The following is a 25265-nucleotide window of genomic DNA, read 5'->3' as shown; positions in this document are numbered from 1 at the left end:
CAGCATGTTGTGCTCCCAGATCTCAGCCTCAAGCACCGCTTGCACTGCGACGGAGGCCTCGGCTGCCTGGGAGGTCTCCTTCTCCAACCCTATGCCAAGACAAGTGGGATGGGGTTAAGCACGAAAGAAAACAAGCTGAATAGGGGCACATGCCAATGAGACTCACCCTCGGCTTTCTCCCTCTAGTTTTGGACCTCGACCCAAGAGGCCTCGGCTTCCCTAGAAGCCTCCCTCTCTAGCTCTGCGTCACATCGGGGAGTTAGGGGTCAAACACAAGAAAAACAAATAAAACAAGGGGCGTAGCTCAATAGGACTCACCCTCGGCCTTTTCCTTCTAGGCTAAGGCCTCGACCTGGGAGGCCTCAGCCACCTTGATAGCCTCCACCAGGGCACCTTTCATCAGCAGGTGCGTTCCCTGCTCCTCCTCCAGCTGCTTGACGACGGCCTTAGCAGAGGCCGCCTCTTGTTCTACCCAGGACCTGAAGGTGTCTCTCTCGTCGGCCACCCGGGTCGGCTCCTCCTCCAGCTCCTTGATCCGCGCTGCCAAAGGGGTGGCCTGCTCCCAAGCCATGGCCGCCTCGGCCTTCATGTCAACACAGTGAAGGTGGAGGTCCTCCACCTCTGCAATCTGCGCTGATAGAAGCTCATTAGCATTGGTGAGCAGGTCCTTCTGCTGCCGGAGCTGGTCCTAGACATCCCTCTCCCACCGGAGGAACATCGACTTCCCGAGGGACTAGGCCTCGAGCTCCTAGATAGGCAGAACAAACGTCAAGCACTATGAGAAAACTCGAGAAAAAGATGACACAGCATAAGAAAAGAAAGCGCGTACCTGGGCAACATCGGGCAGGTTGTTAGCCACGACGGATAGCGTTGTCTGTAGTGACCACTCTGCCAGCTGGTGGAACTGCTCGAGGGAGCCCCAGTGCCCCCTCGTCCGCGTCCTCGAGGGCAAACAGAGGCTCCCCCTTAGTTTCGTCCTGGCTCTGCCACAAGACACGCGGGCTATCCCACCTGCAGGGCTCGGGTCGTACCCGGATGAGGGCCGAGCTCCCCTCGCCAGAAGTCAGAGCTGGCTGCTCCACGGTGCTGGCCGCCTCGGTGTCCGCCACCTCCTTCCCTCGGGAAGTATCGTCGGAGGAGATTGAATGAACCTCCACCTCCCGAGCGCTCTCCTGCGATGGTGGTGGGTCTTGGACCGGGGGCGGTACCGAAGCTTGCCTCGCCTCCGTCTTCGCATCCTGGGCCACCGGCTTCGCCATGCCCAAGCCAGCCTCTGCCACCTCGGCCTCGGTGGTCTTGGGAGCCCTAGCATCCGCCACCTCGGCTTTAGAAGCCCTAGAAGGCCTGGCCTCTACCACCTCGGCCTCGGAGGTCCTAGGGGCCTCGGCCTCGCCCTCGGTGGCCTCAGCGACTGAAGGCGCCTTGGCTTCACCTAACTCGAGGGCCCCGGCCTCACAGGGCATAGGCGCCTCCTCCCCCACCTGCTTTGTGGCCGCCTCAGTAGCCTCTCCTTGGGCGGCCGGCTCCTTCGCGTCGGCCCTGGCCGATGCCGCGCCATGCTGCATGGTAGCCTACGCGTCCGCCACCCATCAGGCGATAGAGCTGGTGCTCACCTTGAGCGCCTTAAGTGGCGCCAGGGCGAGTGCCTCCACCTGATGATTCTAGCTGAAGACAAAACACTCACGAGGCTAGCATACGACCAAAGAACGAGTGGGAGATGCTGCAAACTCCACTGACAAAACACTTACCTCGAATGGGGAAGCAATAGCCTCCGCACCGCGTCCCTCGTCCTCAGCAACGGCGGTGGCGGCGGCGGTGGCACGGCCCCCGTATCTGCCAGTACCGGCCGGCCCTCGCCGGACTCCAATGCCCCCTTGGCCCTCTGTGGAGGTGGTTGGGTCGCCCCCAGCGTCGCCTGCTCCACCTCCACCGTCGAGCCCATCGGGCTGACGGCGTGCTTCCCCGACGCCCATGTCTCGGGCATGTCGGCCTCGGCCCTAGGGCGGGTGATCACCAGCCTTGAGGCACCCTCTCCTCCTCCTCCTGGAGATGCTAGGCCGCTCACCGACGCCCCAAGCGCCGTCTCCCTAACATCAGGGAAATGGTCCAGGGGACCCTGCCCCGCCTCGCTCTCGTCGTCATCGCTCGAAGAATCCATCGATGACGATGACGGAGTTGGCTCCTCCGGGAGACCATCGTGCCTCTATTGCCAGCGACGTTTCTCTAGCTCGTCATGCTCGGGGCTCTTCCTCTTGCGCCTTGCCTCCTCGACATCCTTCTGCTCCTTATATGCCTCGGCATGTGCCCTGTTCTCCGCTCACTGCTCTGTGTCCTTGGGAACGGGCGGCGGGGAGGCTCACACATCTCTCATCCCCTGCAGGAATGGCAAACGCAAATAAGGGATCAGATTGAAAACGTAAGGGGCAAGGAGGCCTCGGGGGCCACAGCGACGCGTGACTCACCAGAGAGATGTACCCCTACGATGGGTGCATCATGAACGGGGTTAGATCACTGCTCCTCTGCCGCCCCTCCATCGTCTCTCTCACCCGATGCAGAATCTCCTCATCGGAAAGGGCGACAACGGACAACTAGATGCCATCGATCGGCTTACCCGGTGTCATCTCGAACAGGCGTTGCCGCCGAGCCATCAGCAGCAGCACCCTCCGGCGGTGGAAGGCCACCATGACCATGGCCGCCATAAGGCTGCGGCTGCGCAACCTCTCCAGCGCCCTCAAGAGTGGCTGTAGCTTGGATTGATCAGCCAACAGGACACCATACCTCCACCTCTCCGGCTGGCTCTCCATGACCCGGCTAGTATAGGGGGGAAGCCCGCCGTCATCATTACAGAGGTAGAACTAGCTATTGTACCTATGGCGGTTGGACGACGCAAGCTGGGCCAGGATGTAGAAGGGCTGTCGGTCTTGGCGCACTTGGAGAGTGCAGCCGCCGGTCCTCAATGCCTTCCACATGCCTGCCAGCTTGGTGGTGAGCCCCGCCTGAAAGAAGTGGAGCCACAGCTCCTAGTGGGGGGCAATGCCTAGGTACCCCTCGTAGACGGTGATGAAGATGGCCACCTGCGCGATGGAGTTGGGGTTGAAGTTGTGGAGCTCCACGCTATAGTAATGCAGGAGTGCCTGCATGAACCAGTCCGCTGGCAAGCCCAGGCCATGCTCATGGAAGGCCACAAAGCTCATGATGTAGCCATCGCATGGCCTCAGCTCTGACTCATTCCCCAGAGCAATCCACTCCGGTCTGTTGGGGTCAGTGACCGGGCGAAGGAGACCGTCGTCGATGAGGGACTGCAGCGTTGCCGCGAACATGTCGGATGAACCCCAAGGATCCGCCTGGAGGACAACGGCACCGCCGGCCATGGGTACGGTGGAGAATGTGGCCACGGCGGTAAGGTATGCTCTTGCTATCTCTCTCTCTCTCTCCTTTCCTCCCCATTCTCCCTTCTTCTCCCCAGCGCTCTCTTCCTCTATTCTTAGCAACCGCACGAGGGCAGAAAGGGCGAACACAGGCGAAAAAGGTAAGGAGGGGTGGGGCACGGCTCGTCACATATTTATGAGGGAGAAAAGACGGCAAAATGGGCGGGCAACAAAACCAGGAAAGTTTCCCTCAGATCTAGCGCAGTTAATCCAGATCTGACCAAACCGCCCATGCGTCCACCTTTTTCTTATTAACCACGTGCACACAGTAACGTCCCATCCATAGACATCACGTCGCATTCGACCGCAGTGATGGCAGGCGCTGTTCCATCTCCCGAGGAATCGCCTCAAAAGGCGCACCCGTCGTCATCAGCCGATGGGAAGGGAATATCCCCCACCTGATTCCTTTTAGACTAAGGAACTAGGCATCAAGCCTATTATGGTCTAGGGGTTCGAAGGCTGGGCCCCCGAGGGTCTCGACAGCTGCCCTAGGACAAACAGAGTCAGGGATGACTATGGGCGAGCCCGTATATGGTCGAGGCCCAAGCGAGCAATTGCTTGGGATGCCCTAAGTCATGTCCGAGATCGATAGGGAGGTCTTTGAATGGGATCCCATCGTAGGGAGGCACCGAGCCCCCAGGGCCAATCGAATGGCCCTGGGACCCACTAGAGAAGCCCTCTAGTACTTTTGGAGCGTGTCTCTAGACTGCTAGCCGACCCCTATCAATGGGGCACAGGCCTCCACTCAGACTTACCTGGTAACAGCTCACCGGAGGTGTCACTGCTCGCCCCCCGAGGGTAGCCTAGCATACTCCACCCCTCCTTCCAAACAAAAAGGATGTGTGAGGGCCGCACAAAAAAGATAGGGAAACTCCTGATTGTCCTCTTGCTCCGAGCAGAGGCTCGGGGGGCTCTTCCTGCAACCAAGCCGAGGCCCAGGGACCTAAACTCGCACTCGGGGGCTCGACAAACGCGATAAAACCCCTCACTCAACATGAAAAAAGCCCCTGGAGGAATAAATCCACTCCTCTAGGGCCTCGGGGGCTACACTTGGCAGGTGCGCTCACGCGCACCCACCGAAGCCTCGAGTACAAAACACCATCCCGCTAGGAGTTGTCGCGAGCCAAGTATCGTCAAAACCTCAGGGAGAGTGCTCACACTCTCCCTGAGGCTCAAGGCTACTGTTGGGTACCATAAAAAGGGGTCCCCTAAGCAAGAACTGAAAAAATCGCTTAGACCTTATAAATATCGAAGCCAAGAGACAACCATCGGCAAACCCCCACCTTATCCGAGGCCCGGCTGGACCACCCGGCCCACCTCGAACAATATCCGGGCTCACTTGAAATGGGCTCAGCCCAGAACGAAACCACGAGGCCACAGATGAGGTACCAGTTTTCCGACTCGCTCGAGGCCTCGTGCCACAAGGCCTTGGACGAGGTACCGTTTCTCTGACTCGCCCGAGGCCCCGCGCCACGAGGCCTCGGACGAGCGCCCAGTTACTGACTCGCTTGAGGCCGGCTCGACATCAACCCCATCACCGCTGCCTTGACCGACTTCTTTGATGGGATGTCACATCCAACTAATGCGTCCAACCACTCCCACAACGTTAGCTGAACAACGGCACGATACAGTAGAGTGGCCAACGAGACAGGAGTCACATCGATGCCATGCCATCCAGGACAGGATGGGGCAGGGGTTACAGGCCGCTGTGCTTGGCACTATGCCCACGGCTAACACCCGTGCTGCACTGTGCTACCAAACCTCTGCTCCAAGGATAGCGTGGTGTGGAAAGTCAAGTCTAGGTCCTTGTAGCCTCAGAATCAATGTACAAGACCAACCACACCCTCCGAGCCTCGGCTATCCACTTCTGGGCTCCTGTAGTCTCGGAACTCACGCCCGCCGAGCCCCCATAATGGTTCAGCCTCTGCACCGACTGGGCCTCGGCTCTCTATGTTGTCAGCACTTTGGGACCGGCATGTCATCTGCAGTACGCGCCATGCCCTGCGTCAAGCTGTAGGAGCTCCCACATCGTGCATGGGGCCAAGCTCCTGTAGCCTCAGAATCAACGCACCCATGCCATCGCATCTACCCAGCCTCGGCTCTCTACGCCGGTCAAACATACAGTGACCAGCACACCTCCAATAGAAGAAGGCACGCATGCCAGCACAGGAGCTCCCACGTCGCACAGGATCAGGCATGACCGGCGCGTCGCTCTAGTGCACCGAGGACAAGACCACTCCACCAACCATACCACCACAGTGACGAGCTGCAAGGCTTGAACATACCGCCTCCACTCACAAAACGCCACATAGCAAATACATGTACCGACCCTATGCCTCCCTTCGACTATAAAAGGGAGTGACCAAGGCCGCTTCTATAGGGGGACTCACACGTGCAAGCAACACACAATGCTCTATAACACACATGCTCCCTCACTACAAGAGATCAACATCTCAAGCAACCCACACCGCTCTACATAGAGACCTGGGACTAGGTCCCTCTCTCGCTCAGCTTGTAAACCCCTACTACAAGCACCTCGGTGCAAGGAATACAAGATCGCTCTCTCAGACTGGACATAGGGCACCTATTTCCTAAACCAGTATAAACCTTGTGTCTCTTTGCATCACCATCCGGGATTAGGGGCACGCAGTACACTTTCACTAGTCGGTTGAGGATCCGCCGGACCCAAAACACCGACAGTATGCTTATCAATGCTTAGACCGGTAGAAGTCAGGTGATTTCCTGTCACCTGTGAGATATAAGTGGATACCAAAGTATGGTTGGCTATATTTGTTATCACAGAAATAACCATGTGTTGATAAATAAAAGCAAACCAGGCGGGATCATGATAGAGAAGCAACAAGGCATGGAGGTCTTGGGTGTCTATGTATCACCGTCTATGTCAATTAAGGACCAATTCAGTGTACATCCTCATGTCATGTAGAACGCATGCCTAGCACTTAGCTGGCTAGATCTGATGATACAACCATGAAGCCGAGTAGCTCAATTTAGGCTGGGCCCCGATAAGTGGAAGTGCGCACACCGGAGGCAGTAAGGATGTGCGGAGAGCCAATGGTGTGAGTCCAAGGGTGGGTTCAAGTCTTGATCTTCCTGACAGATTGGTAGAATCTCTGAGGGTGCAGCGCTGATTGGACCCATGAGTTAGTCCTGAATTGTACCAAAGGTGACCTGAGGCTACCTTCATGGGGTGTGCCTTAGTTTGTGTTAGGAATAAATTCCTTAGCTGAGTAGGAATCGATTCGAATCTCCATCTCTCCCGGATAGTGAGAACTTGACTGAGCAGCGGCAACATAGAGTAACTTAATGGAAACTTGATGGTTATGATGATGATACTCACATTACTACACCGGCTATGGTTACTTTTGCCTGTTACTAAATGATATTCCACATGTTTGGCATAGGTTAGTTGCTAATCTAGAGATGAATAGCTATAATTAACTTGGTTACCGAATTGTAAAATGTATAGCTCAACTAGTGGCTTTTATGCAATATTTTGTCAAGCTAGCTCCACCTATAAAGCCTTGCATACTCTTTGGTGTCACTTTATTTCTAGTTTATGATGGGTAAGTCTAGCTGAGTACATTCGAGTACTCAGGGTTTATCCCACCATGTTGCAAGTGAAGTTCTCGGCCTGCTGAAGATGGTGGCTAACCACCGGTGGGCTCGGTGACTCTATATTTATTTCTCATCTATGTGCTGTTGTTGGAGGATGTCACTTATGCTAGCAATGTATTTGGAACTTATATTAATGTAATCATTTGAAAGCTATGTTGTTTTCCTTTAACCGGTTTTAAAACCCAACTTATACTATTATTTGTGAACCCATTTATAATATTATTTCCACTATGACTCTGTGTATGTGATGTGTATTTGCTTAATCACTCGATCTTGGTTATGATGTTGATTTACTGAGCTCCATCGTGACACTCGGTGGACTACCGGGTTTATATAAGTGAAAGTATGCGCGTGTCAACGTGTTAGCGGGGACAGCTGTACTTGATCTTGTATAAATTGGGCGGTTTTGTCACATATGGCTTACATGAAAGCTATTCCAACATATTCTTTACACAAGTGGGATTTGTGGTGTTAGCTAACATGTTTTCTTGGGTTATTGAAAAGCAGAATAGTTCTTGAAACAAAGTCATCTTCCCAATTTCACATCTTAGCAACTTGGAGTTTTCAAAGTTTTTCTCAAGAAAAAACATAGTTCACTTTATACTCCTCAAATAGCACTCTCAAATCACTCAATGGTGTATAAATCCTTACCAAGGCATAGCAATGTTTTGCCTTCTTTTGTTTTCTCCTACTTCTAAAAAGTTTTATGTGGAGCTTTAGGTAGGGATAAACAATATAGCATACATGTATTGCATATGTTGTAAAGTCAAATCGAGGATCCAAGGAGAGAAGTGCCATACTCTTAGATCAAGATGTGCATGTGTGTGGCAAAAGGTAAACTAAAACTATACTCCTTTTGTAGATATGATCCCTAACATATTATTTTGAAACATGGCTATCTTTCTTCCCCCTTTTTTCAATACATGAGCCTTCATGTGCTCATCATTTTTTACTTAGACCTTCGTGTGTCCATATATTTTTTAAGCTTTTTGCATAGCCCATGTCTCTTTTGAACCACATATTTAGAGAGAGATCTTTTATCTTTTAAGAACATGGAGTATTTGCCTAACAAATATTTTTTTGTCTACTCCTAGAGTAGGAGCAGAGTTTTTGGTGGATGAAAGCATGTTTTTACGTACTCCCAGTATAGGAACAACATGTATATGTGGGTGTACGTGATCTTGATCTTGAGAGCATGATAAATCTCTCAACAAGGGTCAACAAGACTTGGCCAAACTCAATACAATAACAAGCAGTTGTTGGCATGTCTTAGCTCAATTATCCTGTATGGAGTAGTGTTATCCTAAATGCTAAATGGTAAACAGTCGATCACCTACTGTTTAGCCCATTATTCGGGCAAAGCGGGTGTTTAAACGGGAAAACGGCCATTTAAACGGTCAAAACAACCGATTAAACGGAAATGGTGTACCACCGTGTAGCATTTAAACGGTGTGTAAATGGGCTAAACAGCTGTTTAGGCGAACAGTGGTATGGAGATGGAATCCATTCCTGGCAATGGCACTAGAAATGCATATTGGTATTTTTTAGCACCATCACTAAGATTTGAATAAATCTTAGCAATGCCGCCAAGGAACACCAACATGATAGTGCTTAATGGTTACAGAAATAATATCTGCAAGCGCATGGAACTATCATTGTAGCATTTCACCCAGAAGTATTCAGGGTATCATTATTTATATTTTCCTAAAGGAAGGCATGGTGTAAAGAGTCTACCATGGATATGAACAAGATTATATGCTTGCATAGTAAACCAAAGTTTGTAACAGGGGTAAACATGGTATTTTAAGGATAGTGGACACACATTTGGGCCAAACTCAAGGATAAAAGACAAATAAAGAATAAAAGAGTATTCCTATGCGGAGCAGGCTTGTTCTAATATAGCCGTGCAAAGAACAGTTGATGATCATACAAATTACATGGTTAGAGCTAGACCTAAGTGTAAGATGGATAGGGAGATCTCCGAGCACTGGTCTACCAGCAGGCCAGGGAGACTTTATGAACTCCTACATGAATACCCGGACATGGGGGATTACAAGGGACGGACAGCGCTGTCATGACCTACTGCCTACCCCTCAACCATAGAGCACCATCATATCCAAAGGCTTCCGTGCACCTAGGCACCACGCCCGTGTACAAAGAAACTACCCATATCCCCCCGGGACTCCAACCCTACGGATTTACAAGCATAGGACATGGGCAAACCTAAAGGAACAATGAACCGCCACCTCAACTTAGCTCTACTTCTAATCATATAAGTTATATGAATGTTTAAACATAAAGTTCTACATGTTAAGCTCATGACGTAGAAACTATATGCTAGTTCATAAATCACGATTATAACATGAAGACTATACTCTAATTCAATAGCACAACTATATTGATAATATGAGAGCAAGACTTTAGAAGATTTCTTCATAATATTCATACCAAGATTTCTCTCTTCCAAGGAGCCAAGCTCTCCTTGATAGCTCTTGCTAACTCCAAAATACTACTAAAATAAAAGACTACAAGAATGTGGTAGTTGGGTGGCCTATCTCGCTACCGCCTTTGCCTAGGGGGGGCTCTCGGGATGCGTGGGCCACGCCTGTGAAGTTTCACGCCATTTGGAGATCGTTTGGTTTGGGTTTGGGCTCTTTTTCTCCACATGACTGGGCCCTAATTTGGCTCAGTAGTGGGCCTTCTCCCCTTGGGCTCTTTTGCTTTGCGCAATACGGTGTTATACTTTGTTTCTTTGCGCATTTTGAATGTATTTTCTATGTATTCCATAAATGCCCTCCTGCAAATTCTCAAACACCAAAACTTATGGAAATTGTTAGTTCTAAAAGCCCTATGTCTAGGTTTGGTGTTTATTTTAGCTGTTTTTATATAAAAGTTGGCGGTTAGAAATGTGAGTTAAGCATCGCCAACACCACCCCACCTGGACATCTCCTAGCAAGCTCACCACATGTCTGCACGCATGGCCCCCTTCTCCCTAGAGATGCCCTCATGGTCCCGCCCTCCCACCTACTTGCCTCCAGCCCCATCGCCCAACTCCATTCTCCCCTCAACGCCACCTTCCACCACGTCAACTCCTCTACCTCCTCCGCCTAGAGCTTCAAGCTCTAGCCCACCCCAATTGTGACCCCTCCATGCTGAGACTGGCACCCATCATGACCCCTCCTCTGCTAGCCTCAGTCACTACCACCATCACCACCCATCCACCCCTCACTGAGCTACTGGAGATTCTCTACTCTAGCTCCCCCACCCGCCCTAGATCGGTCATTGACCTCTATAGCCCTATGGTGGACCGCTCCGCGCCACTCATAGCCTCCCCACCATGACGTGCTCACTCCCCCCTACCTAGGGGGATGACTCCACCAAGGAGCACACTACCTTTGACTCCTTAGAAGGTGGAGACCCCAGCTCGGAGAGGAGGTCAACTCGGATGGCTCCCCATTCTAGATGGGTAGCTCACCCACCGGCAGTGAGTGGTGGGAAGAGGACGTCATCTAGATGCCAGAGGGGGACATGGAGTGGGCCGGTAAGGTTGCCTATGCTTACATCAATGTTGATGGCCCAACAGATAACCTAGCGCCATACATCTACTCTACTCTATTCTTGGCTGCTCCCATAGTCCATTGCAGGCTATGCGCCTCCTCTAGGGGACACATGCTTCTTTGCTTCAATAGCCATGGTGACCTCAATGCTATGGTTGACCTGAGACCTATCATCCACAACGGCACCCGCCTTACCTTAGAGCAGTCAGAGGAGACCTCCAACCGCTTTGAGATTGTCCAGCCATGGCTGGTTGCCATCTTGACGATCGATTTCCTAGAGGGGCACTAGCACAAGGAGGGGATTGAGGCTAGCTTTGCCAAGCTAGGGCCTGTCATAGACATCAACCTCGCTGGCCTCGATGAGGGGGATCGCTCCATCCTCCGGGTGGTTATGGCTAGGCACATAGCCTTGGGCATCCTACCTCCCTGTACATGGCCAACACCGACCAAGCGCATGGTGCGCGCCACCTTGACTCAACCTTCAGCATCTAGGTGATTAGGGTTTGGCCCTAGATTGAGCAGCTCAATGCCCTAGGGAACCTCCACCCGTTCTTTCCTAGGCCCTCACTGGGCCCAAATGGAGGTGGTAGGAATGTGCCCCTTGGCCTCCATGGGCGTCTCCCCTTCTTCTGGCCGGTGCTGCATGGTGCTCCTATGGGCCCTCCAGCCTATGACTAGGATGGCCTTTGCCCTTTCCTAGGCACTAGAGCATATTTCTTTGGGTCGGTGCCTTCCTTCTCTCTCCCACCTCTCCCCTATTTTCCTCTGATAATTGATTTACCTGTCCCCCTTCCTACCTCTGGTCCTGCTCCTACCATGTTAACCAGGCACCCTCTCCTTGCTCTCCCATGGTACGAGGAGGAGGCTTGCCACCACCACCACCACCTTCCCTTGCTGTGACCCTATCCACCCTGAGTCCTAGGTGAGAGCCTAAGGTCACTGCCCTAGATAGATGGTGCCTCAGAGGAGCCACGCACGCCTCGCTAAAAAGGAGGAGGCGGTCTTTGTCCCAGTGGTGAACAAGGTAATCTAGCGCAAGGCACTTTAGGAGAGCCTTGCTGCCTACTCGGCCTCCCTCAACAAACAGGTGCTTGGCCGCAAGCTCCTTAAGCACAAGAACCCCACTGGAGCTCTAGACTTAGCGTGCCTCGCTCGGGTGGCTGGCCTATCGTGCTCCAGCCACCGTGTTGTGGTGGTTGTGACCACAGGGCCGGTGGTTCCTTCATGATCACCACGCCCAACATCCTCGGGTAGGCCATTCATGCCCCCAGTGTAGGCAACAAGAAGCATTCCCCTGTCCAACCATGTCCATCGTAGTGCTTTGCCTGTCAGCATGCAGGACATTTTCTTCGCCCTCTACAGTTGTGCTTGTGAAGGTGGCTACCATTGGGACACCACTATTTTCTTGTTCTTGTGTTTTCCCATCCTATTCCCCAACTCCACTATTGTAATCCCTTATCCATGAATCAAGAATGCTTCACTTTTGTGCTTCTATCGGGGAATGTTCATGTGCTCGACCTCAAGGAGAAACATGACACTGTCATGGACACAATCGATATCTACCACCCTCACATTGTTTGCATACAGGAGTAGAAACTACATGCTATCGACTCTGCCACGTGCAAATCCTTTCTCCCCTCCTACTTGAGCGACTTTTCCTTCTCCCCCTCTGTGGGCTCTCGTGGTGGGCTCATTGCTGTGTGGAACCCGGACATTGTCACTGCTAAGTCGATCACCGACAACGATCACTGCCAGACGACCTCCTTCACCTCTTACACCTTCTCCATCACCAATGTCTACGCCCTCTCTTACCACCGCAACATCGAAGCCTTCCTCGAGGAGTTCCAATCAATAGCCCCCTCTTCTACTAACTGGGCTGCCATTGGGGACTTTAACCTCACCAGGAACCCAGCTGACAAGAACATGGCTAGCTTTGATCGATGCCTCGCTGACTCCTTCAATGGCCTAATTGATAGACTCATGCTTATCGAGCTCCCGCTACTCGACCAGCTATACACGTGGTCCAACAAGAGGACCCCCCATGCTAGCCTAGCTTGACAGTGCTCTGATAAATATGGCCTTCAGCGAGGCTTTCCCTAACTCTCCCCTCTCCTAGCTGGGAGCAACTTCCGATCACATTCCAATCATCCTTAGCATCCCCACCTCCATTCCTAAAATCCCACAGATTCTAATTTCAGAACACCTGGCTTAAAAAGCCCTAGCTTTCTCCCCTTGATTTCCACTGCCAAGTCTCATGCTTGGGTCTCAAAGGACGCCGTCGGCAGACTAGTAGCCCATGTCAAAGCGGTTTGGCAAGCTGCCAAGCTCTAGTCCCCCAAGCACTTGTCTCGTCCCTATGATTACAATAATGCCTCCTTCATAATTTTGCTGCTTGATGTGTTCAAAAAGACCCATGCTCTGTCTACAGGTGAATGCCGCCTATGGGATTTATGCAGGGGCAAAATTGCGATGATCATTTCACAACGTGCCACTTACTGGAAACAGTGGGGCAAGTTTAGGGCACTGCACGAGGGCGATGCCAACATGAGCTTCTTTCATGCCCAAGCATCGACCCATGCATGCCGAAACACAATCTACGTCCTTGAAGTGGATGGTGTGTCGCTGATCGCCCACAGCAACAAGATGGCCATGCTCACTACCTACTACACCATAATCCTAGGCGCCACCGAGAGCATGAGCTAGGCGTTCGACCTTGATCAGCTATACGCTGGTAGAGATCGAGCGGCTCCTAAACTGCTCATCGTGCCATTCTTTGCTGAAGAAGCCCGGGTGCACTGTCTGTGCCATGGATGTGAATAGTGCCCCTAGCCCCAACGGCATTGAGCTAGGGTTCTATGCAGTAGCCTGGCAAACCACCAAGGACATGGTGATGTCCTTCCTCGACGCTTTCCACAGCGAGGACATTGATCTTTAGCGCGTCAACCAAGCGCTCATTGTGCTCATCCCCAAGACAAAGGTCGCAGTGGCACTAGGCGTGTTCCACCAGTGTCCCTCCAAAATTGCCCGGTGAAGATCCTAACGAAGCTCCTCACATCGCGCGTGCAAAAATAGATCCCAGAGCTTGTGGACATTGACCAGACTGGGTTCATAAAGGGGTGCTCCATCTCGAGGAACTTCGTGCTAGCAACTGAACTTATCTAGTGCTACCACAAACGTCGCACCCCCACCCTGATCATCAAGCTCGACTTCACCAAGGCTTTCGACTTGATGAATTGGCAGGCCTGCTGAAGGTCCTTGCAGCCAGAGGCTTCACAGCAAAATGGTGCCAGTGGATGGAGGTGCTTCTCAAGACGTCAAGCTCAGTGACGCTGGTAAATGGAATCCTAGGGCCTTGGATCACCTGCAAGAAGGGGCTGCACCAAGGAAATGCACTATCCCCATACTTGTTCCTTCTAGTCGCGGACGTGCTCCAAGCGCTCATTGAGGAGGACATGGGCATCCGCCATCCCCTTACTAACGGTTTGTGCCCCATTTTCCAATATGCGAATGACACTATCTTGCTGATCAGGGCAGATCAAGAGGATGTCTAGCGCCTAAAGCACACCCTAGACATGTTCTCGGTAGCCATGGGTTTGAGGAGCAACTTTGGCAAGAGCACGGTGAAAGGTCCTAATATGGCTAGAGGGGGGTGAATAGCCTATTTAAATTCTACAAATCAACTAGAGCAATTTGATTAGTAAGACAAATGACGAAATGCAAACTTGCTCTAGCTCTACAAGGGTTGCAAGCCACCTATCCAATAATTCTAGTAGCAATGATCACTTGACACACCACTTGCAATCCTACTAGCTAGATGAACTAGAATAACAATACAGGCTCTCAATTCTAATTACACTAAAGAGCTTGCTACAACTAGTTTGCAAGAAAGTAAGTGAGTGAGTAGGATGATTATACCGCCATGTAGAGGAATGAACCAATCACAAGATGAAGATTACACCAATCACCGGGAGAATACAAATGACAAGAGACAACCAATTTTCTCCCGAGGTTCACGTGCTTGCCAACACGCTAGTCCCCATTGTGTCGACCAACACTTGGTGGTTTTGTGGCTAAGAGGTGTTTCACAAACCTCGTCCACACAATTGGACACCGCAAGAACCTACTCACAAGTGAGGTAACTCAATAACACGAGCAATTTACTAGAGTTACCTTTTGGCACTCCGCCGGGGAAGGTACAACTCCCCTCACAATCATCGGAGGCAGCCACGAATAATCACCAACTCGTGCTGATCCTCCACCGCTGCACCAAGCCATCTAGGTGGTGGCAACCACCAAGAGTAACAAGCAAAATCTGTAGCGCAACACAAATACCAAGTGCCTCTAGATGTAATCACTCAAGCAATGCACTTGGATTCTCTCCCAATCTCACAAAGATGATGGATCAATGATGGAGATGAGTGGGAGTGCTTTGGCTAAGCTCACAAGGTTGCTATATCAATGGAAATGTGCAAGAGAATGAGCTTGAGCCAGCCATGGGGCTTAAATAGAAGCCCTCATGAAATAGAGCCGTTGTACCCCTTCACTAGGCACTGATCGGGGTGACCGGACGCTCCGGTCCTACTAACCGAACGCAGGGCTCAGCGTCCGGTCGCCCGATGGTGGCCACGTGTCATTCTTCGTTCAACAGGAGCCAATGAATCTCAACGGTCAAGACTTGACCGGATGCTAGACCTCAGCATCCGGTCATTTCTAGTAAGCTCCTAGAGATGCATTTCTTTGACCGGACACGTCCGGTCACACTTGACCGGACACAGCCAGCGTCTAGTCAGTTATCCTGACTTCTGTGCAGCTACATCAGCTATGATCGGACGCAACCTTCTAGCGTCTGGTCAGTCAGAGGCCCAGTGTCCAATTGCATGACCGACGCCAGGTTATCACTACCATGCCTGACTGGACGCGTCAGTCCCCCTGAGACCAGCGTCCGATCAGTTGTAAAACAGCGAGACTGACCTTCTATCATCTCTAACTCCTTCACCCTTGCTCAAATGTGCCAACCACCAAGTGTATCACCTTGTGCACATGTGTTAGCATATTTTCACAAATATTATCAAGGGTGTTAGCACTCCACTAGATCCTAAATGCATGTGCAATGAATTAGAGCATCTAGTGGCACTTTGATAACCGCATTTCGATACGAGTTTCACTCCTCTTAATAGTACGGCTATCTATCCTAAATGTGATCACACTCACTAAGTGTCTTGATCACTAAAACAAAATGGCTCCTACATTTCATACCTTTGCCTTGAGCCTTTTGTTTTTCTCTTTCTTCTTTTCCAAGTTCAAGCCTTTGATCATAACCATGCCATCACCATTGTCATGATCTTCATCATTGCTTCATCACTTGGAATAGTGCTACCTATCTCATGATCACTTTGACAAACTAGGTTAGCACTTAGGGTTTCATCAATTAACTAAAACCAAACTAGAGCTTTCAATCTCCCCCTTTTTGGTAATTGATGACAACCCTTATACAAAGATATGAATTAAAGTTCATTTGAATCCATGTTGCTTGCCCAAGCATATTTACCATGTGTAAAGGATATGGACAAGTTTCATGAACTCCATATGGTAGCAATTGCTCCCCCTACATATGTGCTAAGAGTGGATTGTAGCATTGCACATATGCTTAGATAAGAAATATAGGAGACAATTTCTACAAAAATGATGCTAAGGTATAAGAGATGGACCTTTGAAGCGTGATACCAATCGAAGTACACCATTATACCATCCTTAGCACCATGGTTAGCTCTATACTACTTGAAAACATACTTTGAAAAGATACGACTTGGAAATACTTGGAAATGAAATCATTAGATATCCTATGCATGCTAGTTTTCCATTTTATCATTCAAACCTACAACTAGCATACACCACACAAGCATGGATATTGAAATTTAAAACTTGTGCCATACAAGCAAACATATGAAATGCACATTCAAATGCACCATACAAGTTCATGAGCTTGCTCCCCCTACTTGTGTGCTCAAAATTTTAGTTGATCCCTTTCCTTAGTCATATTTCTCCCCTTATGTCAAATTCTCCCCCTTTGTTGTCTTTTCACCATCTTAGTACACTTCTTTCTCCCCGTGTACTAATATCTTTGTGCACTACTTCTCCTCCTTTGTCATCAATGACCACAAAGGCTTAAAGTATAGATAGGTTAGGATTATCAATGTCAACAATTAGCACAAAAGGAGGGCTCAAATTTTAGATAGGTTGGGGTGAAGCCATGTGAAATGAGGATCATTTTCCCAATTTGGTTCAATCTAGATCACTTGTAAAAGATATTTAACTCAGTTTGATCCAAGGACAAGCTTCTTCACACCTCTAAATAAGGGTTATCTTGTACCATGTTGAGTTAAACACTTATAGCTTATTTTCTAGATCAAACACTAGGTTTACAAGCCCACAAACATGTCATATGCTACCACTAGATCATTTCAAGCATACAAGCAATAGTGGTACCATACAAGCATCAAATTCATTTGTTTTCACGAATGAGCCTATTCAAATGTGAAATATGTCTAGATGCACTAAACATGTCCTTAGCAAGGATGTATGTCATGCCAATCAACTTTTACCTTGGATTGCTCGAAGGAGAGGCATGTCATATAAGTGGGGTTGCATCAACACATATTGGAGAAGTCAAGTATGTTCAATTCATTCCTTAGCTTGCAAAACCTCTTCTCATCGAGTGGCTTGGTGAGGATATCGGCAAGTTGATCTTCGGTGCCCACACTCTCAATGCAAATGTCCCCTTTTTATTGGTGATCTCTTATAAAATGATGGCGGACATCAATATGCTTTGTTCTTGAATGTTGAACCGGGTTGTTGGTGAGCTTTACGGCACTCTCATTGTCACATAGCAATGGCACTTGCCTGATCCTAATTCCAAAATCACTCAAAGTAGCCTTCATCCAAAGTAATTGAGCACAACAACTACCGGCCGAAATGTACTCCGCTTTGGCGGTTGAAATTGCTACACTATTTTGCTTCTTTGATGACCAAGACACAAGTGATCTTCCCAATAGTTGACATATGCCCGATGTGCTCTTTCTCTCAACTTTGCATCCCGCATAATCAGAGTCCGAATATCCAATCAACTCAAACCTTGCTCCTTTGGGATACCACAATCCAACATTTTGTGTATGTTTCGAGTACCTCAATATCCTTTTTGTCACTTTCAAGTGACTTTCTCTTGGTGAGGCTTGAAATCTAGCACACATGCATACACTAAACATCACATCCGGTCTTGATGCGGTCACATAGAGTAGGCTTCCAATCATAGACCAATACATCTTTTTCCACCATGTTGCCACTAGCATCACTATCCAAGCTTCCACTTGTCCCCATTGGTGTACTAATAGCTTTAGCATCATCCATTCCAAACTTCTCGAGCATGTCCTTAATATACTTTCCTTGACTCACAAATGTGCCATTCTTCATTTGCTTGATTTGAAGACCAAGGAAGTAGCTAAGCTCTCCAATCATAGACATCTCAAACTCACTTGCCATCATCTTGCCAAACTCCTCACAAAAATCTTGATTTGTTGACCCAAATATAATATCATCAACATAGATTTGCATTACAAACAAGTCATTTCCAAGCTTCTTGGTGAAGAGAGTGGTGTCAACCTTTCCCATCTTGAATCCCTTAGAGAGTAGGAAATCCCTCAATCTCTCATACCATGTTCTAGGTGCTTGTTTTAATCCATACAAAGCCTTTCTCAACTTGCAAACATGGTTGGGTTTCTTTTCATCTTCAAAACCGGGAGGTTGCTCAACATACACAAGCTCATTGATGTACCCATTGAGAAATGCACTCTTTACATCCATTTTATACAACTTGATGTTGTGGGCACAAGCATAGGCTAACAAGATCCTAATTGCTTCCAATCTTGCAACCGGGGAATATGTTTCTCCAAAGTCAAGACCTTCAACTTGAGTGTAACCTTGAGCCACTAATCTTGCTTTGTTCCTTATTACTATCCCATCTTGATCTTGCTTGTTCTGAAAGACCTACTTGGTTCCAATCACATTATGATCCTTAGGCCTCTCAACTAACTCCCATACTTGGTTTCTTGTAAAGTTGTTTAGCTCTTCATGCATAGCATTGACCCAATCAACATCCTTTAAAGCTTCATCTATCTTCTTAGGTTCAATGAATGACACAAATGAGAGATGCTCATAAAATGAAGCCAATCTTGATCTAGTTTGCACTCCTCTTGAAATATCACCAATGATGGTGTCCAATGGATGATCTCTTGCAACATTGGTTGGTTGAAGCATTTGCACTTGATTGCTAGCATTTGATTGATCACTTGGTTGAGATGATGAACTAGCCATTTGTTGATCTTGCACATTGTCATCACTAGTGCTTGCTTGGATTTGATCATGAGAACCACTAGCTTGCACATTTGAGTTAGAGAGCACTTGATTCTTGTCATCTTCAACACCTATCACCACTCTAGGCCTTAACTCACCAATATCCATGTTTCTCATTGCCTTGACCAATTGAGTGCCTTTCACATCATCTAGATTCTCATCTTCCTCTTGGGAGCTATTTGTTTCATCGAACTCCACATCATGAACCTCCTCAAGAGTACCACTAGCCAAATTCCAAACTCTATAAGCCTTGCTAGTAGTGGAGTAACCAAGCAAGAAACCTTCATCACATTTCTTTTCAAACTTGCTCAATCTAGTGCCTTTCTTCAATATATAGCATTTGCAACCAAATACCCAAAAGTATGCTATGTTTGGCTTTCTTCCATTCAATAGCTCATAAGGTGTCTTCTCCATCATGGGGTGACAATAGAGTCAGTTGCTATAGTAGCAAGCTGTGTTGATTGCTTTGGCCCAAAATGAATGACTCACATTGTACTCACTCAACATTGATCTTGCCATATCAATTAAGGTTCTATTCTTTCTTTCAACTAACCCATTTGATTGAGGAGTATACTTGGCCGAAAATTGATGTCTAATTCTAAATTCATCACACAACTCATCAATTCTTGTATTCTTGAACTCACTTCCATTGTCACTTCTAACTTTCTTGATTGTTGATTCAAACTCATTGTGAATACCCTTGACAAAAGATTTGAATGTTGCAAACACATCACTCTTGTCAACAAGAAAGAAGATACATGTATATCTAGTGAAATCATCCACAATCACAAATCCATATTTGTTTCCACAAATGCTAGTGTATGTGGTTGGTCCAAACAAGTCCATGTGCATCAACTCAAATGCCTTAGATGTGCTCATCATACTCTTCTTAGGATGTGTGTTACCAACTTGCTTTCCGGCTTGACATGCACTACATAGCTTATCTTTCTTAAAAGTGACATCTTTCAAGCCTCTAACTAAGTCATGCTTGATTAACTTGTTTAATTGTTTTATTCCAATATGACCAAGCCTTCTATGCCATAACCAACCCATGCTAGATTTAGTGATCAAACATGTTGACAATTGAGCTGCTCTAGCATTGAAATCAACCAAGTATAGATTCTCATATCTAAATCCTTTGAATATCAAGTTAGAGCCATCTACACTTATGATCTCTACATCATCCACACCAAATATGCATTTGAAACCAAGATCACACAATTGAGCTACCGACAAAAGGTTGGAGTTCAAGCTCTCTACTAGTAGCACATTGGAAATGCTCAAGTCATTGGATATTGCAATCTTACCAAGCCCTTTGACCTTGCCTTTTCCACTGTCACCAAATGTGATACTATCAAATCCATTGCTCTTGTTTTTATTGATTGAATTGAACATTCTTGGATCACCGGTTATGTGTTGTGTGCACCCACTATCAAGCACCCAATGCCTTCCTCTAGCTTTATAATTTACCTACAAAAAAAGATCAATTCTTTTTAGGTACCCAAATTTGCTTGGGTCCTTGTAGGTTAGTTACCAAGGTCTTTGGTACCCAAATGGCCTTCTTCTTTGGGCCTACAATTGGTGTACCAATGAACTTAGCATTCACACCATTGGCACCCTTATAAAGCATGTAACAAGAATCAAATTTAATTGAGGATACATTAGGTAGCTTGTTCTTGTTAGTTTTGCAATTTTGCTCTATATGCCCAACTTGCTTGCCTCTATTGCAAAACCGACTATTGCCCTTCACAAAGCTAGCTTTGGGAGTGACAAAGGCTGCCTTGCCTTTCTTGGGGGTATAGCATAATCCCTCTTTGTTGAGAGAAAACCTTTGGCTACCCAAGCACTTTAGCAAGCGGGCTTCTCCACCATAGGCATTGCCTAAGGCACGAGTGAGCTCATTCACCTCCTTCTTGAGGGTCTTATTTTCCACCATTAGTGAGGTTTCACAAGTGAGACCATCACTCAAAGGTGAAGTAGAAGTGGTAGTGCTACAAGAAGTGTTAGTGGGAGCAACAAAAATAGATTCATCAATAAGATCACATGTTAGTCCCACATCACATGATATGATCACTTGCTCCTTCTTGGCTTCCTCCACTTTGACTTGCTCAATGAGAGAGGAGTGAGCCTTTTCAAGCTTAGTGTGAGCTTTGCCAAGTTTCTCATGGGCTTCCATTAGCCTCTCATGAGTAGTATTGAGCTCATCAAAGGATTGCTCAAGAAATTTTACTTTCTTGCACAATTCTTTGCACTCCTTTCTCTTCATCTCATTGCAAGCGTGCACTTGCTCACACATGTCCAAGAGCTCCTCCTTGGTGTACTCCTCATCCTCATCCTCATCATCATTATCATTCCTACAAGAGTCACTTTCACATTCATCATCATCACTCTCATCATATTTTACCTTGATAGGCTTTGCCATGAAACATGTCAATGGAGTGTCGAAGATGGAGGGCTTGTTGTTGATGGCGATGCTTTCTAGTGCTTTCTTAATAGATTTCTTGCCATCATCACTAGAGTCATCACTATCCGATGAGCCATCACTATCCCAAGTGACTACATAGTCTCCACCCTTCTTCTTTTGGAAGGTCATTCTCTTCTCCTTCTTTTCATTTTTATCTTTCTTGTGCTTCTTTTTCTCATCTTCATCATTATCACTATTGTAGGGACAATTTGCTACAACATGATCAGGGCTCTTGCAATTGTAGCATCTTCTCACATACTCTTTGCTTTTGGTGTGATCTCTTCTCTTTCTTGCACCATAGCCCTTCTTCTTCATGAATTTGCCCATCTTGCGCACAAATAGAGCCATGGCTTCATCATCAATGTCACTAAGATCGTCATCATCACTTGATTCTTTCTTGGACTTGCCCTTGTTCTTGGATGATGATGAGCTAGCCTTAAAGGCTACACTCTTCTTCTTCTTGTCCCCTTCTTCCTTCTTGTCCTCCTTGTCATCACCCTCCCTTTCCACACGGTATGTCTCTTGTGTCATGACATCACCTAGTACTTGGTTGGGGGTAATATCCTTCAATCCTCCTCTTATGATGAGCAATCTCAACATCTCAAATCTTGGAGGTAAGCACATCAAGAATCGATGAGAGACATCATCATCCTTGATCTTCTCTCCCAATGCCTTCAAGTCGTTGATAATGACTTGGAATCAATGGAACATCTCTAGAATGCTCTCATCGTCCTTCATCTTGAAACTTGTCAACTTGTCCTTGAGGATGTATAACTTGGCACTCTTCACCGCCGGTGTGCCCTCATATGTTTCTTCCAATCTTTTCCAGACCTCATTTGCTCTTTCACAATCCTTGATTTGCTCAAACACTTTGGAATCAATGGCATTGTATATTGTGTTGAGAGTCATTGTATTGCATTGCTTGTTGATCTTATCTTGGTTGGTGGGATCATCGGGATCGATGATAGCATAATCATTCTTGGTCACTTCCCATACTTGATCATTGATTGAACCAAGATACATCCTCATCTTTCTCTTCCAATAATCATAGCATGTGCCATCAAAGAATGGTGATTTGCCCCCCATATGGTTGAACACAACTTAAGCCATAATTTGACACCGAGGTTGTTAAGCCTTCAATCAAACGGTGACTACGGCTTTGATACCACTTGAAAGGTCCTAATATGGCTAGAGGGGGGTGAATAGCCTATTTAAATTCTACAAATCAACTAGAGCAATTTGATTAGTAAGACAAATGGCAAAATGCAAAGCTCTACAAGGGTTGCAAGCCACCTATCCAACAATTCTAGTAGCAATGATCACTTGACACAACACTTGCAATCCTACTAGCTAGATGAACTAGAATAACAATACAAGCTCTCAATTCTAATTACACTAAAGAGCTTGCTACAACTAGTTTGCAAGAATGTAAGTGAGTGAGTAGGATGATTATACCACCGTGTAGAGGAATGAACCAATCACAAGATGAAGATTACGCCAATCACCGGGAGAATACAAATGACAAGAGACAAACGATTTTCTCCCGAGGTTCATGTGCTTGCCAAAATGCTAGTCCCCGTTGTGTCGACCAAAACTTGGTGGTTCGGCGGCTAAGAGGTGTTTCACAAACCTCATCCACACAATTGGACACCGCAAGAACCTACTCACAAGTGAGGTAACTCAATGACATGAGCAATTTACTAGAGTTACCTTTCAGCACTCCACCGGGGAAGGTACAACTCCCCTCACAATCACCGAAGGTGGCCACGAACAATCACCAACTCATGCCGATCCTCCACCGCTGCACCAAGCCATCTAGGTGGTGGCAACCACCAAGAGTAACAAGCGAAATCCGCAGTGCAACACGAATACCAAGTGCCTCTAGATGCAATCACTCAAGCAATGCACTTGGATTCTCTCCCAATCTCACAAAGATGATGGATCAATGATGGAGATGAGTGGGAGTGCTTTTGGTAAGCTTACAAGGTTGCTATATCAATGGAAATGTGTAAGAGAATGAGCTTGAGCTAGCCATGGGGCTTAAATAGAAGCCCCCACAAAATAGAGCTGTTGTACCCCTTCACTGAGCACAGATTGGGGTGACCGAACGCTCCGGTCCTACTGACCGGACATAGGGCTTAGTGTCCAGTCGCCCGATGGTGGCCACGTGTCATTCTTCGTTCAACAGGAGCCAACGAATCTCAACGGTCAAATCTTGACCGGATGCGTCAGTTTGAAAGTGACTAGATGCTGGACCTCAGCGTCCGGTCATTTCCAGTAAGCTCCCAGAGATGCATTTCTTTGACCGGACACGTCTGGTCGCACTTGACCAGACACAGTCAGCGTCCGGTCAGTTACCCTGACTTCTGTGCAGCTACGTCAACTTTGACCGGATGCAGCCTTTCAAAGCTCTAGTTTTGTTTTGGTGAATTGATGAAACCCTAAGTGCTAACCTAGTTTATCAAGTGATCATGAGATAGGTAGCACACTCCAAGTGGTGAAGCAAATGAAGATCATAGCATGATGATGATGATGCCATGGTGATGATCAAGTGCTTGGACATGGAAAGAAGAAAGAGAAAAATAAAAAGCTCAAGGCAAAGGTATAAACCATAGGAGCTATTTTGTTTTGGTGATCAAGACACTTAGAGAGTGTGATCACATTTACGTTTGATAGCCGTACTATTAAGAGGGGTGAAACTCGTATCGGAATACGGTTATCAAAGTGCCACTAGATGCTCTAACTCATTGCATATGCATTTAGGATCTAGTGGAATGCTAACACCCTTGACAATGTTTGTGAAAACATGCTAACACATATGCACAAGGTCATATACTTGGTGGCTGGCACATTTAAGCAAGGGTGAAGAAGTTAGAGGTGAAATGGAGTTAGTCTTGCTGGTCACTAAGTGACCGAACGCTGGTCTCAGAGGGACCGGTGTGTCCGGTCAAGTGTGGCAGCAAAGACGCTGGCGTCGGTCAAACGACTAGACACTGGGTCTTGGACTGACCGGACGCTAAGGTCTAGGGTCCGGTCCTGTTGTCGGACAGCGCTAAGGAAAGTCACAGTGTGACCGGATGCTGTCAGGGTCCGGTCAAAGAAATATGTTACTGGAACCTTACTGGAAACGACCGGATGCTGGAGGCTGAGTGTCTGGTCAGTTTGTGCGCTGCGTCCGGTCAATAGATGACCGTTGAAATCTGACAAACAGTATTTGAAGTAGGGGACACGTGGCGTGAATCACATGACCGGACGCTGAGGGCCAGTATCTGGTCGATCGGATCGGAGCATCCGGTCACCCCGCGTTGTGCCCAGTGAAAGGGTTACAACGGCTCTATTTCGTGGGGGCTTCTATTTAAGCCCCATGGCCAGCTCAAGCTCACTCTCTTGCCATTTTGCATTGACATAGCAACCTTGTGAGATTAGCCAAAGCCCTCCCACTCATCTCCATCATTGATTCATCATCTTTGTGAGATTGGGAGAGAATCCAAGTGCTTTGCTTGAGTGATTGCATCTAGAGGCACTTGGTGTTCGTGTTTCGCTGTGGGATTCGCTTGTTACTCTTGGTGATTGCCGCCACCTAGATGGCTTGGAGCAGCGAGGATCATCGAGCGGAGGTTGGTGATTGTCTCCGGCTCCGATCGTGGTGATTGTGAGGGGTTCTTGACCTTTCCCCGGTGGAGAGCCAAAAGGTACTCTAGTGGATTGCTCATGGCTTATGTGATCCTTATCTTGTGTTGGTTGTGCGGCACCCTATTGAGGGTTTGGCGTGTG

General features: G+C 47.9%; 1 protein-coding gene across 1 annotated transcript; it reads right to left on the bottom strand.

Annotated features, from left to right (window-relative positions):
* Window positions 1-334: 334 nt before the first annotated feature.
* LOC136515535 (uncharacterized) lies at window positions 335-1565 on the bottom strand. The gene is made up of 2 exons (XM_066509096.1): window positions 1209-1565; window positions 335-628 (listed from the first exon to the last, which is right to left on the bottom strand). The coding sequence occupies exons 1-2, from the start codon at window positions 1563-1565 to the stop codon at window positions 335-337; spliced, it is 651 nt and encodes a 216-aa protein (XP_066365193.1).
* Between the last annotated feature and the right edge of the window lie 23700 nt (window positions 1566-25265).

Source organism: Miscanthus floridulus, chromosome 17 (assembly GCF_019320115.1).
Source record: "Miscanthus floridulus cultivar M001 chromosome 17, ASM1932011v1, whole genome shotgun sequence".
NCBI lineage: Eukaryota > Viridiplantae > Streptophyta > Magnoliopsida > Poales > Poaceae > Miscanthus > Miscanthus floridulus.
Note: the sequence above shows the minus strand (reverse complement) of the source record. Positions and strands in the feature narration are given on the sequence as shown.